Below are 16,875 nucleotides of genomic sequence, written 5' to 3'. Positions count from 1 at the left end.
CGGGGGGTCTGGGGGAGCAGCGTCTCCGGGACTGACTGCGCCTTTGCACTTTGTTTTCCAGGGCTTCCCAAGGAGCGTTGGGTGGACGCTTGCCCAGCCCGGCCATGCCGCCCCCCACCACTGCGGGGCGAGCCCCCGGCCCGCCGGACGGCGGCCGGGGCTGGGTGGTGGTCTTCGGCGCTTTCATTTCTATCGGCTTTGCGTACGCCTTCCCCAAAGGCTTAGCTATCTTCTTCAAAGAAATCCAGGATTTCTTTGGCACCTCCTATAGCGAGATCGCGTGGGTCTCCTCGATCATGTTGGCCACGACGTACGGTGCAGGTGAGTAAACCTGCACCAGTCCCTGCATTGCAGTGTGTTGTGAAAGCTGAAATAAGCCCGAATTCTCCGCTCAGGGCCAGCGCCCAAGGAAGGCAGCAGTGTCTGTCTATATGGGTACTATCAACGGCTTTATTTTCTGATCGTGTGTGCAATGTTTAGAGAAACAAGTAACATGAAGCCTAAATGGACTAAAGGGCAGTTTTTTTGTGGTAAATTGGCGTGGATTGGGATTTTCAAACAGGCCTGGTGCTTTCTGAATTTGTCACTGGGTTCAGCGGGTGCAGGCGTCTTTTGACCCCTCTAGGTGCCTTTTGGGCACATGAGGGACTCCAAACACCTTTAAAAATGTTGTCTGGGACCAGTTGCATGCTGCCATCCCCTTTATTTCCAGATGGGGCTGCAGCACTTTGTTTCTTTTCGAAATAGGGCTTTTTTCACTACTATGGGTGCAGGGTTATGCAGAAGCCTTTACAAAGGGGTACGATATCCTCTACACACCGGCAGCTGAGCTGCGTGGTGTGTCCCATTGCTGCCTCCCCTTCCCCAGCCATGCTGCCAGCTGTGGGCTGCGCTGAGGGATTTTTCTGGCACCGCAAACAAAACATGGCCTTGGCCCTGTCACACAGCACCTCTGTTTACCCAAAGGCAGGCAAACCCAGCCCTGCTTCTTGTACCTAAGTGACGAATGGACGGGTGAGCTGCTGCAAAGTAACACTGGTGTCCTCCTGCCTTGCTTTGACCCAAGTTGGTCACTTTGCACCTGAGAGGCTGTGGAGTAGTGGTGTGACCCAGACCTGGTGCATTGCTGAGGGTAGCAGTGGTGATCCCCTACCAGAAACCAGAAGATTACATGCAAAAGGTTTCCGTGGACTCAGTAAAAAAGTATTGAGAACAGGCTGGTGCGAAATAGCTGGGTCTGGGTTTTAGCCAAAGCTGAGCGGGGAGTATAGCAATAAACAAAATAGCTGCTTATTTATTGTGGCAGCTTATAATTACAGCAAGGAAAGCGCCGGAGTCAGTTGTTCTTATCAGTTGCAAAAGCAGTGCATGTAACTTTGCTCTTTTTGACTCAATGAAAAACTTGGGCTGCCTTTGATCATCTCTGCAATAGAAGCTAGACAGGAACCACAACCTGAAGTTTCAGGAAACTTCATCAGTGTTTATCCTGGCTACTGAAACAATCCTGAAAATATTCTCTGTTTTAAAAAATAGATTTGTTTTTTATTCCTCAATAATGCACTGTAGTGCTTTTTGGAGAGCGCAGTTGGTAATGAAATTCACGATGCTTTTGCCAGCAATTCTTGAATTGCAGCCCACTGTAACCCACCGTGTTGTAACCTGCTGCAAAGGCTTGGTCCCACTGAGAGCAGCTCTGCGAAGGCTGAGTTCCCATTTGAGAACCCACAAATGGAGCACTTTGAGGGCAAAGCACGAGCAAGAGAAATCCTCTGCTCGAGCCACTGCCATTGTCCCAGGCCATCCCCCTTGGCTTCCCTAATGGGATGCTGAGCCTGGGGAGCACTGCAGCTTTGGGATAGATTTCCACTGGGACCTGTTATGAAATGCAGAATAAAGCACTTTTTCCTTGACCCCAGAAATATAAATAAGTGGTCTGCAGTGAAAAGGAAACAGTGAGGCTCTGTGTAGGCTGAACAGGAGCAAGTGGGGTGCAATGGGCAGGGCAACACTGCTGTGGGAAGGCAGGCTGAAGGACCGCTTGTCATTTAGATGCTACTTAAAAGCTGTTTTAAAGGGCTGGGGTAAACTATGTGGAATGTCTCTGTATCAATTGGGTGGGAAAACAAGGAGAAGCAGGCAGCCCATGCCTTTGATGTGTTCAGTTGCCTACAGATGTGTCTAGGAAGCTGCATGTTTTGGAGGCCAAAGAGAGATGGCTAAGGTTGGGTACCAAAAGTATGTGGACAAGTGGAGGTTGCTGTAAATGTCATGGTCTGGTACTAAAATTAGGACATCGCTTGTTGGGAAGGCTGTGGTTGGGGTTTTAATATAGATGTGTGTGCTAAACATGTCCCATGGAGTGCAGGGACCGCTGCTTTCCCTGATGACTGGTGCCCAGCACACTTCTCTCTATTCCTAGTTGCTTGGGGCATCGTATAGTGCTGCTTTCCTCCTGGGGAAACACTGTTTCTGCCATTGCAGTCAGTCTTGGGTAGGTGTTAGCTGGGGCTCAAGGCATCCTGATGATGATCTTATGACTTCAACCACCATCATCCACAGTGAAGCAGTGGGAAACCTTTCTCTGCTGTGGTTGCAAGGGAAGATGTTGATGGAGCAGCCCCAAAACTCATGCCCCTTCTGCATACTGCCACGTGCTGAAGCAGTATCCCATCACCTATCCAGTAATGCCGCAATAAGAGCGCAAAAGTAGTTTTATGTAGCTTGGGGGCTCCCTGGCTGCCTCTGTGGGTTGTTGCCAGCTCTGCTTTGTCTTCCAACAAAAATATGTCCTCCCATCCTCTGGTATGGCAGAAATGCTTTGTACCTGACCGCAGCTGAGTGAGGAACGTGCTCTGCAGTTTAACCCTGGACCTATCAGTGCCCAAAGTTGCTTATGGGGGTGTAGCTCTGGGGCTTGAGCCTGTCGGGGTGCAGATCACGGCCCATGAGCTGGTGCTGGAGCAGGTGAAATGCTGCTCCGATCGCCTCTGCCTTTTCCCATCTGCAGACTTTCCAACCCACTTCCTTCACTTTCTCTCCAATTGTGCAAGCCAGTGCAGCATGCCCTGCACCTGGGATGCTGTAGTGGACTTTTATCCCAATTAACTGAGCATCTGCTGCCTTTTTGCTAGGAGCTTCAACTTTACCCTCCCTTGCGCTATTATACGGTGATGTGGAGGATGATACAACTGGGCACTGTTAGACGTAATTGCAGGTGATTGTGCCTTTGTACCTTCCCACTTGCCTGGCAGTTGCTCAAAGTCATGTCTATTTAATAGCTCACCCCTCCCCTGCTCTGCTCTGGGGTAAGATTGATGCTTTTTTTGTTCATCCTTCCTCTGTGGTGATTTGGGCTGAGCTGCTCAGTGGTTGCAGGGAGGGCTGCGGTGGGAGTTTGCAGAACATGGAGCAAATGAAGCCCACGTGCCCAGGAGTGCATTTAACACATCTAATTTGATTGACTGGGCACTTAATGCCACAGTGGGTTTGACTTATGAACGACCTCAGTGATTGGGAAGTTTTCATTAAAGGAATGGGGCGCTGGTTCCTGTGAGCTGCCAAAGTCTGGCTCTGCTGCGGTGCCTGTTAGAGCTGCTAGGATGCTCATGTGGCACTGGATTTTTGCTAATCTTTTCTGAAAAAAGAAAGAAATTTTGCAAGTGCAAAGTAAGCTTTCAGCATAGTCCTGAGTAACTGCTAGGGTTACTAAACCAAGTAATTATTTTCATGGTTTCTTGTTTCCTCCCCTTCCTTTTCCCCCCTTCCTTTCCCAAACCAGTGGTGAAGCAGAACAGTCACAGCCTGTGTGGAAGTGCAGGGGTACATGGGTCACAACCACGCAGGAACCATGATGGGTGCACTGAGCATCTCCTACGTGAGGTGTCAGGCCCCTTGTCCTGGGAGGGGCTGAATGGGCCAAAAGGTGTTGGGTGTGGGCATCACAGCCACAAAAGGGCCACCTCAAACTTGCCACACCTCCACCCTGCCCCCTGCTCCAGCAGCAGTAAACGGCCATGGTTTGGAAGGTGGCCACGTAGATTAAACGCCTTCCCCAAGAGCTCTGCTGTTTGCTCAGTTGGCTCCAGGAAAAGGCTGTGCCGTTGCTGTCCCCTCCCCAGTGCTCAGCCACGTCTCCAGGCTGTGCTGCAGCTCTCAGAGCCAGCACCCAGGGCAGCGAGGATGGCATCTGAGCACGGGAATGTCCCTCATTGGGACTGACCTGGCCACCCTGCTCGGTTCTCTCTGTCCCCAGGAGCTTTGCTGGGCACCTTGGCAGGGCACGGAGGTTCTGCAGCTCTCACTGACAGCAGCCTTTGTTTGCAGACCTCCTCAGGAATCAGCCCCGTGTTTCCTTGGCATGCTTGTTGGTGTGAGGACTTGTTTTTAGGCTGCGCTGCTTACTGTGTTGTTACAAAGCTAATGTTTGCATCTCATAAATAATGCAAATGAAGCCTGTTTTCTGCAAATGATGTCATGAACTAACCCAAATCTCTGCTGGAGTAGCTGTATTGACTTTGACAGCATGGATGCAGATTTACGGTGACCACCTGAAGCTTTGGCTTGTAGCACCAGAGCAGTGCCAGTTTTTCAGACCAAGACTGAAAAATCAGCAGCCGACCTGTTCCTGCCCTTCGCCTTTTGCTTAATTCCCCTAGGAAGCTGTTTTACACCAGCCGAAGCTCTGGCAATATATATTGCAGGAGTTTTAATGTGTCTCATCCCCCAGTTTCTTAACCTGAACTAGGTTGCAGGAAACAATTCTGTCACTATAATACAAGTAGTAAAACAGATCAGTGTGCAGTAAAGTGGATAGCCTGGACTTTATGATCGGGTGCTTGCAGTTCTCACCAGCGTTCATGTTCAGCAATCCCACGTTTCCATGGAGGACAAATGGGGAGGTTGGTGAGTGAGGAGAACAAGAAAACATTGCTTTTCTCTGGCCAGATGCTGCAGGGTCAAACCCTGTCAATCTGACAAAGAAGGATCTCTGTTTAGCAGTGTTTCTGCTTTAATTTTTTGTTTTGGTCATGGGCAGAGAGCTCCTTCCTTACCCCCAAATGAAAAGTATTATGGAGCAGAGTCTTTGCCGGTTGTAAAGCATAGGAACTAGGATCTGTCCATAAGGTACCTGGGGAGACGTCACCATCCTTCCCTAGAGGTTTCTTCAGCTGCAGCTCAACTCCCGGGTATCAGGCTCGGGGGGTGACAAGAACACACCAACACTGTCAAAATGTGGAGCATCACAGGGGCACCCATTGTGCTGCTGCGTGTCCTTGGCAGTGTCAGGAGCCAGGCTCTGCTCTGGGATGTCCAATGCCAGGACAAGGGGCAATGGTCCCAAGCTGGAGCACAGGAGGTTCAAGCTGAAGATGAGGACAAACTTTGTCAGTGTGAGGGTGCAGAGCATGGCCCAGGCTGCCCAGAGAGGTTGTGGAGTGTCCTTGTCTGGAGACACCCAAACCCCTGGCCGTGTTCCTGTGTGAGTGCTCTGGTGATCCTGCTCTGGCAGGGGTTGCACTGGGGGAGCTTTCCAGGTCCCTTCCAACTCCTCACGTTCTGTGATTCCTTGTGCAAACTGCCTCCATGCACTGTGCTGTGCCAACACAAGACCAAGGCTCCCAAGGTCTTGCCCCTTGGGCAGGGATGAGTTTTGTTCAAGGAGACTGTCTTAAATAATGACATTGCAAAACTGAAAGTCTTTGGCCTTCATGCCTCCTGGCTCCTTTGTATCATGTTCACGGTACCAAACTGAGCTGCCCTTTCCCTGTTTTTAACATCTGAGACGTTTCAAGCTATGCCACAGGTGTGTCCCCAGAGGTAGCCATTACCCAGGGAAAGCAGGGGGCAGCTGAGCTCCCAGAAGAGATAAGCAATATTAATTTGTGACTAATTTAGGTGCCCTATTCAGCACTGGGGGAAGCAGCCAAGCATTCTTAAAAAAAAGAAATACTGATGCTACTAATTTAACAGCAGCAATGTTCTCGTGGCTGTTGTGGTCTCCTCTAGGGGTGTAAGAGAGGTAAGGATCGTGGAAAGAAACAATGTATTTTATTATAGCCAACTGTTAGAGTTTGAACAAGAGGATGTGTGCCAGAATAGTGAGAATAATTCAATACCTAGGACAGTATCTGCATTTTGTGTTGTGGGGGTTTTTTTGGTATTATGGTGGCCTTGTGGCCAAAGTGCTCCTTTCCTCATTGCAATGAAACAACAGAAGTCACCTGAGTGGAACTCAGAGACCAGATCCTGACACAGAGTCATTTCAGCTGGTAAGCTTGAACAGCTGGGGTAGAGCAGGAGATGTCTGACCTTTGTTTTCCTTCATTTTAAAGAATCTCACTCTTTCTTTTGAACTGCTGTGCAGCTAAGCCTTCTGCACGTCGGTATGCAGCTTGCAGAGGTAAATATGTGCTGCTTCTGTTGCCTCTTAATACATAAAAAGGTAAGTTGGGCCATACATTGTTCTTATTCAGGATGTAGGGCAGGGGAGTCTTGGTCTCAGTCTCACTATGTGCTGCTGTAACACTCCCCCCAAAATCTCCAAGGTGCTGTTCTTACAGATCCAAATTTCTGCTAAAATTAGAGAATCACCTTCTACCTTGTTTGCAAAGACAGGAGCAGCGAGGCACCTCTTGCAAACACAAGAGAGATGAGAGCATTTCTGAAGTAAAAGCCTTATCCTGAAGCCAGCCAGTGTTTATTAGTCCTGTTATTTATTATAGATTGGTTTGTAATTGGATGAAATGTCTGAAGATTTATTTCTGGAGATACTCCACGACCGAGTCTCTTCTCTGAAGAAACTTTCTCCCAGAGCTTGTAACTGCTTAATAGAGCACCCACTAAAACAGCAAGGAAGAGACTGGGAAGTTGAAAGTCGGCCACTGACCTTGAACATTTAATCCAAAATTTTATAGCTGTATTTTATTACACTGCTAGCATGATGTATCGCAGCGACAGGTTTAGAAAGCACCTTACAACATCCAGTGGCATAAAGCTGTATTAATAATAAGTTTGATCCTGCAGTTTTTACTTAATCAAAACTGCCAATGTTCTCTTTTGGACTGGCCCAAACTTCATCAAAACCTTCTCTGCTGCCAGAAGGCCTCACCCAGGGCTCTCCACCCATCCTGAGTGCTTGCTAATAGTTGTGAAGTACAACTAAAAGGGGAAACTGAGGCATAAGAAGGGAGCTGTGGGGTTTTTTTCACAAGCAGCAAGTGAGTAACAGAGGCCAGGCCTCAGGAGATGCAAGATCTCTGCAAGCCAGGTTTGGTTCAGACATTGCCTGATAGACTGAAAGCCCCAGGGCAGGAGATGCTCTGACTGGTGGAGACTTCACCTGCTAAAAGCTCGGTGATGGGTGTGCCTGGCAAAACTGTGCATTGCCCAGAATTTTGCTGTAGATTTTCTATGTGTGGTGTCCCAAACAGCTGAGCTATTTATATGGCAGCGAGTTGCCTACGTGGAGCGTCCTGCGGGGCTGTTGTCCTGTTTAAGATATCATCTCTGCAAGGCTTGTGTCCTTTTGCAGATATTGGTGCTGCTGTCTTCACCTCTGCTGCTGAGAAATGAGCTGGGCCATCTGCTGGGGCTTTTTTTCTTCTTCTTTAAGAAACCCAGAGTCCCGAGCCTGCAAGTTCCTAAAAAGCGAAGGCGTTATCCTTGTGCATTATGCTTGGGTGGCTGCACTATGGGCTTCTCATGATTTTCTGAAACATGGGCTCAGCAGAGACATGAAAGGGTCAGTGCCTCAGCATGGTTTGCATTTGGAGATGTTCAGCCCATATGGATGCCCTGTGGGTCTGCCTTGTGTAGCTGACTGCTCCATGGTCTGCCCAGGAAACTGAGCACCTGTGTCCTTGGGGTCCTGTGTTGTGTCTGACCACCCTGTGGGATGCCTCAGTTACTTGAGGGTGTCTGAAGTGACCCAAGCCCTTAGTGCTGAGTGAGGAGGGGAGGACAGGTGATATTTGCAGTAATGTATCATGTGTCAGCTCTTTCTGTTTCATAGAATATTTTGGGTTGGAAGAAACCTTTAAAGCTCATCCAGTCCAAGCCCTCTGCCATGATTAGGGACATCTTCAACCACATCAAGTTGCTCAGAGCCCTGTCCAACCTGGCCTTGAATATCTCCAGGGATGGGGCCTCCACCACCTCTCTGGGCAACCTGTACAGTGTTTCACCACCCTCGTAAAAATATCTTAATTATATCTAACCTGAATCGATACACTTTTAGTTTAAAACCATTACTCCTTGTCTTATCACAACAGGCCCTACTAAAAAGTCTGTCTCAGACTTACGCATTTACAGCGTTGGTTCAACAAAAGTTCTCAGACTAGGATTTCACTGAGCATCTCCTTTTCCACCTGAATTTTGTGTGTAGGCTGAAACAAAAGGAATATCTCATTTTCTCCTCGATGGATATCCAGCATCCTGCCCCTGTGACCTGAGCCCAGGCAGGTGCTCCCTGTGTACCTGTGGCTCAGCATCCCAGTGCTGGACTTCATCCTTTGGTTATTGTTACCACCTCTTGGAGTCCCACCAAGAGTCCATCAGCCTCTCTGTGTCATTGAAACATGAAGTCTTCCCGTGCTGAGGCAATCCCTGAGGTAGCAGCACCATTATGATCATGGATTTTGTTAAAGCTGGATGAGGAATGGTTTGATTTCTGTAATGGATGGCACTGCAGATTCATATACTACTCCTGACTCTCAGAGAGCACTCAAGCCCTGCAAGGTCACTATGTATGTGCTTATATTTTTTATTTTTTTAAATAGCCCTGTTCTACTTAAGAGCTATAATAGCACTATAGGTTCAGGTGAAATATTTCTGTGTTCGTGGGCTTGGTCACAAAGCTTTATCATTTCGCCCTTCATTGGAGCTAGCAAGGTCACCAGGCAGCAGTAATAGAGATGTGATAGACTTAATAAAAACCGAGGTTAATAAGAACTAGGAAGAAGAAGGGGAAGAGTTTTGGTTGAGGGGCTGTCAGTGCTTCACAGGCAGGTGTAAAGCCCAGGAATAAGTTATCCATTCCTCCAAGTGAAGTTCAAGCACTTGAAGTGAAAGCTTCTTCCCCTGGTCAGTACAGTGTGAGTTTTGTGTAATGCCAACTGTCCTGCAGCATTGCAGCTCTTCTGCCCTTTCCTCTTCTCCACCATTTGTCTCTTGGTCAAATAAGGTAGGGCTTCCTGGAGGTGGACAAAGCCCTTTGGGAGAGCATGTCCATGTGGGGATGATTTGCTTGTGGAGCAGTGTTAAGACTGCTAATGAAGGGCTGATGATACTGGGGATAGGCGCTTAGGCGCTTCAGCTGCGTGGGGAACTTGTGTTCTGCAGCTGGGCTTCAAGTGGCAGAAGGGATACAAGTCTGCGGTCCTGCAAAGCAAAAAGTTAGCTAAAAAATAATGGGAGAGAAATTCAAAAAAAGGTGACGTCGTGTCCTTCTGAAGGTCAGAGGCAGGGATCTGCTGCATGGGTGAGATCCAAACCACAGAGCACAGGCATCTGCGTGCTGGGCGCCTGCGAGCCACCCCCTTGCAGCAGCGGTTACTTCGTTGCCTAAATACAAAGTGACACGAAGGACCTTGGCTCCAGCCCCATTTTTGGAGCTGTTGGCCTGTGGCTCCTCCGTGTGCCGCAGGAGCAGTGCGCGTCAGCTGTGTAAGCTGGAAATTGAAATGCCGAGGCTCTGATCAGATAAGATTGCTGGATAAGGAAGAGGACACTTTGTCTTTCTGAACTGTGGGCCTCGTCTGATTTGGTTTTCTTCTGTTTTTTCTAACATCAGGATGCTGCTGTGGCAAATGCATGTATTTCTGGTGGGAGGTGAGGGTCCCTGGCTTCCCGAGGACATGTCTGCTGGGTGCAGGGGAGGGCTGCCGTGGTGTTGTTTCTGCACGGTATTGTTACCCTCTCTGCCTTCCCAGCGGGGTATGGTGCCAATCCTGCCTGGGAGACCCAGCACCACAGAGCCTGGACCTACCAGCTTGATGACCAAGCAATGCGTACCCAGGCAGCCCCTCCCATGCTTGGCTTCTGCATCTCGCAGGGGCTGTGCTGAAACTGCAGTCATTGTCCCCTTTAACACAGAGACCATTTTCTTCACCGATGAGGAAGAAAGAGAGGCAGCTTCTGGTGACTGGTTGGAGCTGCTATTGCATATGCTGGACTTCAGCCTCCTTATTTAAAAGTTACTATTTGCAGTGCAAAGTAATACACACAGAAAGCATCAGGATGGCTCAGGGGTGGACAGGTCTTTGGAAGCTGCCCTTTGGGGTCTGGCAGAGGGGGATTTTACACCATGGCTGTCACCTGGGGTGTTTGCTCACTGCCACTTTTCCTCCTGCACCAGTGCGTATGGCCGTCCTGTCTCCAGCAGCACTGCCTGGGGAAGAACCTCAGTGTGTGGGCTCCTCAGCCACTCTGGATGCAGAACATGTTGAACCAAGCAGTTGGGACTAATAATACACTGTGTTATCACCAGGTACCACCAGTTCCTCTCTGGTGATCTGGAGGAGGCACATGCAGGGCTCATTTAACATGGGTAGGTGGTAAGCAGGTATTCTCCAAGCCCTGGTAATAAACACTTAAGAGCATGAGCCACCGAAGTCCTGGACTTCTCTTCTAGCAAGGCAAAAGGCCTGGAAGGCTGCAGGTTGTAACCCTCCTATCCCTTTCCCCTGCCTTTGCAGCTGTGTCCCATGTTTTCTCAGTCCACCTCATTTTTGGGCCATGCATCGTTACTGGATGCTGGTGGCTGACTGGATCCCCTCCGTCTTGGGAGGGCGGTGGATCCTGGAGTTAATAATGCGGGGACACTTGCTTTCATTTGTGGGGTAATGAGGAGGTTGCTCTGTTACAGTGGGCTGCTACCCTGGTGGATAAATTACGAGGCCAAAGGCAGTGCTGTTATTCCATGGAGGGAATGAGATTATTACTGAGCAAATTGCAGGCCTGCTCCTGTCATCGTTTTACTACTGGTGTAATAATAGGCTTTGTTTTATTAGTATAAATTATTTCCCCGCTTTCCTCAAAGCTGAGTATGCTCTTCTCTTTCTTATGTCCCCACTGGCTCCACATATTCAACGCCACTCATGTCGTGCTGAGTTCTTTGGTATTATCTGTGTTTTCACAGCAGTTTGAAAATTATGTGGGCAGTGCTTTTGGTGCTGACCAATGTCCCTGTGCACTAACAGCTTTTTAGAGCCACTTGTCACTGTGAACAAGTGGGAAAAGCTGAGCTGCACATTACAGCCCTGGTGATGGGGGCACCTCTGGCCTCAAATCTCTCAGCACTGTCCATGCAGTGGACAGCTTGAAATTGTTGCTCTTTTATGGTCTGCATGGCCATCAAATGGTCTCACCAGTAGAAATACGATGTTTGCCATGGCTCTGTGCCACTTTACACTGTCAGAAGGTCAGTCTTGTGAAACCTGGGTAAAAACCCATGTTGCATGGAGGTCTCTGGGTTATGGGGTCTGTCTTGCAATGTCTCAACTCTTAGCTGCTTCTCTGAGAGCCCTGCAGAGCAATATTTCAGCAGAAATTCATCCAAGGCAGGTTCCACCAAAAAGGAGGAAAGCCCTTTCTGTTAGTATTAGGTGAAGTTAAAAAAAAAAATGAAAAATGAGCTGTACAAGTAGGGGGTATAAATGTATGGTCAGACGTATGGGAGAGAAGAATGTTCTAGTCCTTGTGAAGAATACTTCAGTGTTTTGCACCCAAACTGGAAGTTTTGCAGCTCATAAAAAATTAATAAGACTTATTGAGGAAAACAGGAAGGCAATTCAGGTGTCTATTTTTTGAACACTGTCACACTTGCAAGAATTTAAGCCAGTCTGGATTGATATTTCTTGTTAAGTGCCAGCTCGGTGCTATGATCCTCTCTGGGTCATAGTACAGCAGCTCAGAAAGAATAAATGACAAGATGGCCTGGCTTTGTGGAGGGGAAGAAAGGAGAGTCCAGGGTATTTTGCATTTTCTTTATGGTTTTCCAATCTCCTCTTCAGGGTCCTTTTCACTTCGGTAGACACAAAACTCAAGGTGAAAAGTAATTGGACAAGCTAACAAATGAGTTAGGGCTTGCTTTATTTCCCACTGGCAAGTTACTGTGTTATGCTTGCCACCAAGATCAGCTTCTTTGACATGGCCTTTCATGTACCAGCTAACAACAAATGGAAATCTGCCACAGGTATGAGAAAAGAGAGGGTTTATACAGGACAGGCACTAACCCAGCATGATTTATATGGGCTGAGGATAGCGCTTTATGTTACATCGGTCTTCCAGGAGGCCTGTGATTCCAGCAGCATCTTTTGCGGATATTTGGTGCGAACCATTGCTCTCCAGGCTGCAGGGTGTTATTGCAGGCAGAACACCCCTTTCGTGTGCACCCTGCTCTGCAAGGGCTTGGGCTGTAAAGCAAGGCATTTCGGAGCAGGCTTTCCTTGCTTTGCCCAGGGCATGATGGTGTCCTCCAGCACTGCCCTGCGAGGCAGTGGAGGTGCAGAGCCACAGGCATGGTGCTGAGTGAAGCCAGCAGCAGGATGAGCCTCAGCATCCCCCTGTGTCTGTCGCTGCCTCGTGTCGTCCCCTTGCGAATGACAATAAATGATGGCCGTGGCTTGAAGTTTGCTGGGAGGAAGAAATCCACTTGCTGGGTTGTGGAAGGGGATGTCTTGTTTCTTAAGGCTGGGTGGGTGGAAATGCCATCCCTTCTCGCAGTGAAGCACTATCCCTTGTCCATGTAGTGCATTTCAGTGCAAGGGTGTGATTAAATTTTACTTCTAGTGACTTCATTAGAAGGGGTGATGCTGCCATGGTGGTGGGGTTGTGTGGCCAGCGCTGGCTGGGTGACACTAGCCCTGGCTGCTCCAGTTGCTGAGAAGCCGCATGTCAGGGGACACGCTCAACAGCTGAGGTGGCTTTTGCTCCTTTTTGGGGACTGTGGCTGCTTCTGCAAGGTCAAAGCAGGTAAATGACGGCTTTGTGAGAGCTTTGCCAGCTGTTTCTCCTGCCCTGTCCTCATCTGGCTCTGTAAATTAAGAGGCAAAGATCACCCCAACTCTTGTAGTTTCTCCTGCCATGGCTCACAGGAAGGAAGGAGGATTTAGTTTGGATGCCAGGACAGAGAGCCTGTGGTTCCTGCACATTTGACCAGGCAAGTATTAGCAAGTAAAGGTGCCTTGGGATCTAAGCTGTACACGTCGTTACCATAATTGGTTTCTGTGTGGTAATATACAGCATCTTTATTCTTTTCATGCAGGCTGAGTAACTGGTAAATGACAGGTCCCGCTTTTCAATTCCACTGTGTTTCCAGGGGCTGTCACACTTTTAATTTTTGCAATAGCTGCAAGCAAAGCAGTAATCGTGTTTCCCATTTCCCACAACTGCGGTGCTGGCTTTGTTGTTCCCTCTTCTTAATTCCTCTGCTTTTGCTTGAGCTATTTGATGATTTCCGAAGCTCCCCAGAACACTGCTGTTAAAGCTACCTAATTCTTGATGGCTGATCAGACCCCTATGAGAAATACACTATGGGTGGCATGTGGCAGAGCGGGGCAGGAGAGGCGCCTTTGGATCTGCTGGGTGTGATGCTGATGACTGGAGACATCTGGGCAGGGTGGAGGTGGACGTGTCTGCGTGCCGTACGCCTGTCCAAATTGGCAGGGTTTGCGTGCTGAAGTGTGCAAAGCTATGTGACATATTGCATGTGCTGGTTTCTGCTGAGAGACAGGACAGCTTTTGAAAGGCTGCTCCATTAAAGCCTATGGACATTTATGTAGGTCCACATGACTTCAGTGGAAGTAATTTTGGGGCTGTGATTTTGCATTTGGTTCAGTGTGTTTGAAAGGTCTGCCCAGCACTGTTACAGAACAGCTCAGGGAAGTTTGGTTTCCCAACTGTTGGAGACCTTGGGTTGGATTCTCTTGTGTCTCATACAGTGTTGGTTTAGCTGCTGCTTTCCCTGCAGGTTGAGTGCTCATCGTGGCCTTTGCTGTGGACTCTCCAGTGGCTGGAAAGGTTTAGTCCAGATGCTCTGCTGTTGTTTTCTCCTCTAACTGGCTACACTTAGAGTTCTCTGACCCTCAGTCCTGTGTAGGTGAGGCTGGTAGGGGAGATCAGATGCTGTCACTCACAAGCATGTGCTGTGATCCTGTACACCCTGCTTCTTCAGCAAAGCAGGCTCACAGGGCCTGGAATTTAGGTTTCAGTCTCCGAAGGAGAAAGGCTTATGCTGCTTCTGAAGTCTGTCACAGTTCCCTGTGAGCTCGGCCCAGCCCAGGCAGGTAACACCTTTGAGACCGCAGCTCTCCCACCCCGACTGCCTGGGGTGGTTATTCCGCTGTAAAACTGATAATGCTGGCTATAGCAGATGAAGGCTGTTTGCTGAAGGCCACACAGACCTGCTGTAAAGCATTGCTGAGAGATCACACAGGACAAGAACAGGGAGCAACTGTGGTCTCATGGCTTAATAAGTGATCGCTGGGAAGTTGGGATGTGGTTGAAGACACTGCGCGTTCATGGAGGGTGCCCCAGGGGCACAGGAAAGGTGCTTCCATTTGTAAAGCCAGTGGCTGGGATATGAACTTTGGCTTTCATCAGAGCAGAATGTGTCCCACCCTCAGCACCTTCCTGTTCAACATCTTCTGTCATGGTCCAAACCCATCCCTACCGATGGGTGAAGCCAATACAACAGCTTATTGACTGCAGTAAGGGGGGTGTGGATCCATATTCCCCTTCTTCCTGAGGTGAATACTGCAAGAATAGGACATAAGTGAGCATTTTTTTTCACTTTTCATAGCAGGGGCTTCTCTCCCAAGGAACTGGCCCAGATCAAAGCAGGAAAGGGGCCTTAGCAGAAGTCTTGTGGGCTTTAAATGCTGTGCTCTGTGATATAGTGTCCTGTAGTTTTAGGTCTAATGTGAAAGCCCACTTCCAGTGGGAGGGGTAATTGAAACCACATTTTCTTGGCTGAGCAATTAGATCGATTCTGAAGAAACGCGGACATGTGGAAAATTGAAAAATGGAAGCGTTGTGTGCCCTTAGGCAGCAGAGGAGTCTGCCGGTGCCTTTCCGAGGAACACTGGCTTGGTCTATTGACTTTCAGCACATGCTGAGACCAGCTCAAGCATGGTGCAAGTACAAGCCCTGGCCAGGGGAAGCTCAGTGAGAAAGGGGTCCCCTTCCTGCTGTGCTGATCTGACATATCTATCTCTTTCCCCACAACTTCTCATTGAATTCTGTAGTGCTCTGTGCAGCGAAAGGATGCATGCACATGAATCCAGTTACAGGATTAGGAGATAAAAACTCGTCATGTAATTATACACTCACAGAAATTTTAATTGAGTGGTGCATTTGATGGGACCAGCTCCCAGATTACACAGTGACAGGGATGCTGTTAAGAATGTGCTTGTGTGTATTACATTTATGAGTGTTTTGACCTTAGATATCTAGTGAAAAATAGTTTACATATTACAGATGTAACAGTGGGTTCATTCCTTAGATTTAAGCAGTCATACAAACTGTTTGTTATTCTTGCACATTATAACAGCTGAGAACTTGTTTGGATGCTGTCAGCCATGCTGAGGGGGTATTGGGGATTTTGGGTTCAGCTCCTGTGCTCAAGTGTGCTGTGGTTTGCAGGGTCTGGAAAGAGCTCTGATGCTATTTCTGGTTGAGATTATTTAAGCAAAGGTAAATATCCTATGAAATGGCTCTGCGGTGAGGTAGATCCCACAGACAAACTCTTCAGAGGTGCCTGTAAGCTTAAAATACCCATTTCCAGTAATCTGTAAAATACCCCTTTCCAGTAATCTGTATGTGGACAGCGTGGGCTCTTCGTAATGGCAGGAATGAAGGCAAACAGGCACACAGCACCAGAAATAGTCAGGTAAAATAAGATGTTAAATGCTGCCTGTATTCCCCCACCTCATTTCCAGCATCATTTTTGCAATGTTTTGGCTCAGGGGTTTGAAGTAATTCAGAATCTTTTTCTTACAACTCACAGCTTGACTTCTGGACTGCTCGCTCTTGCTCACTTTGCTTTCTCTCATTCTGACTCCTCAGCCTGATCTAACTTTAGAGTTGGCTCTGCTTTCAGAGGAGGTTGGTCCTGAGACCTTCAAAGCCCCTCTGACTGATATTATTTTTCTGCGATTCGGATTTTTACTGGTCCTCCAGCTGGTTGAGACTACTGCACACAAGACCTCCCTTCTTTCCGCCCAAAGCTGCTGGCATATTCCACTTCCTCAGATTTAAATGCTTCCTCTCAACGTGCACAGACTTTGTTAAGCCATTTCCCTCTTTCATAATTTTGCACTTTTCTGAGCCACCTCTTTACATAAATACAAGACCAAACTGGTTCTTCTGAGCTCTGGCTAATCCATCATCCCAAACTGTTTCTACTTATGTAGACTGCTATTAAGATTTAATTAACAACTGTTCTGCTGAAGCTTCAGTCCTGGGCAGCGGTATTGGAATTGCATTAAATAGAGGCATTAAAAATGCAACAGTATTCATAATATCAGCCTCGTAATGTGAGCCAGTGCTTTGTGTGTATGGTTTAGCATCATAATAAATCAAGAAGCTCCTATGTTGGTATCATGTGTTCGCCTGATTTGTTATTGCTGCTTACCTTCTCTGATGACACTTTGATGTCCTGGGGGCAGGAGCTGTCACCGACTTCACAGTCACTGCGTGGCATGGGACATGCTGCCATCTCCACACTGTGGATCATCTTTCTCTCTTTATCCATTTTCTTCCTGAAGTCACCCTAGAAGCTGTCAGCAGCACCTCAGAGGCGCTAATATTGCAGAGTTTTACTTGCTTTGTGTCATACCTGCCCTTCTGTTAGAAGATACCTACCTCAGGGACCAT

General features: G+C 48.3%; 1 protein-coding gene across 1 annotated transcript in view; it reads left to right on the top strand.

The window, feature by feature from the left end:
• The first annotated feature begins 104 nt into the window (after positions 1 to 104).
• LOC104547720 (monocarboxylate transporter 2-like) overlaps positions 105 to 16,875 on the top strand; it is a 27,220-nt gene continuing 10,449 nt past the window's right edge. The window contains exon 1 of the mRNA XM_010193531.1: positions 105 to 321. Coding sequence (XP_010191833.1) covers positions 105 to 321 — 217 coding nt within the window. The remainder of the gene's footprint in view (positions 322 to 16,875) is intronic.

The sequence above is a fragment of the Mesitornis unicolor genome, unplaced genomic scaffold (genome assembly GCF_000695765.1).
Source record: "Mesitornis unicolor isolate BGI_N332 unplaced genomic scaffold, ASM69576v1 scaffold24981, whole genome shotgun sequence".
Taxonomy (NCBI): domain Eukaryota; kingdom Metazoa; phylum Chordata; class Aves; order Mesitornithiformes; family Mesitornithidae; genus Mesitornis; species Mesitornis unicolor.
The sequence above is the reverse complement of the archived record's forward strand: the minus strand, read 5'-3'. Positions and strand labels throughout refer to the sequence as shown.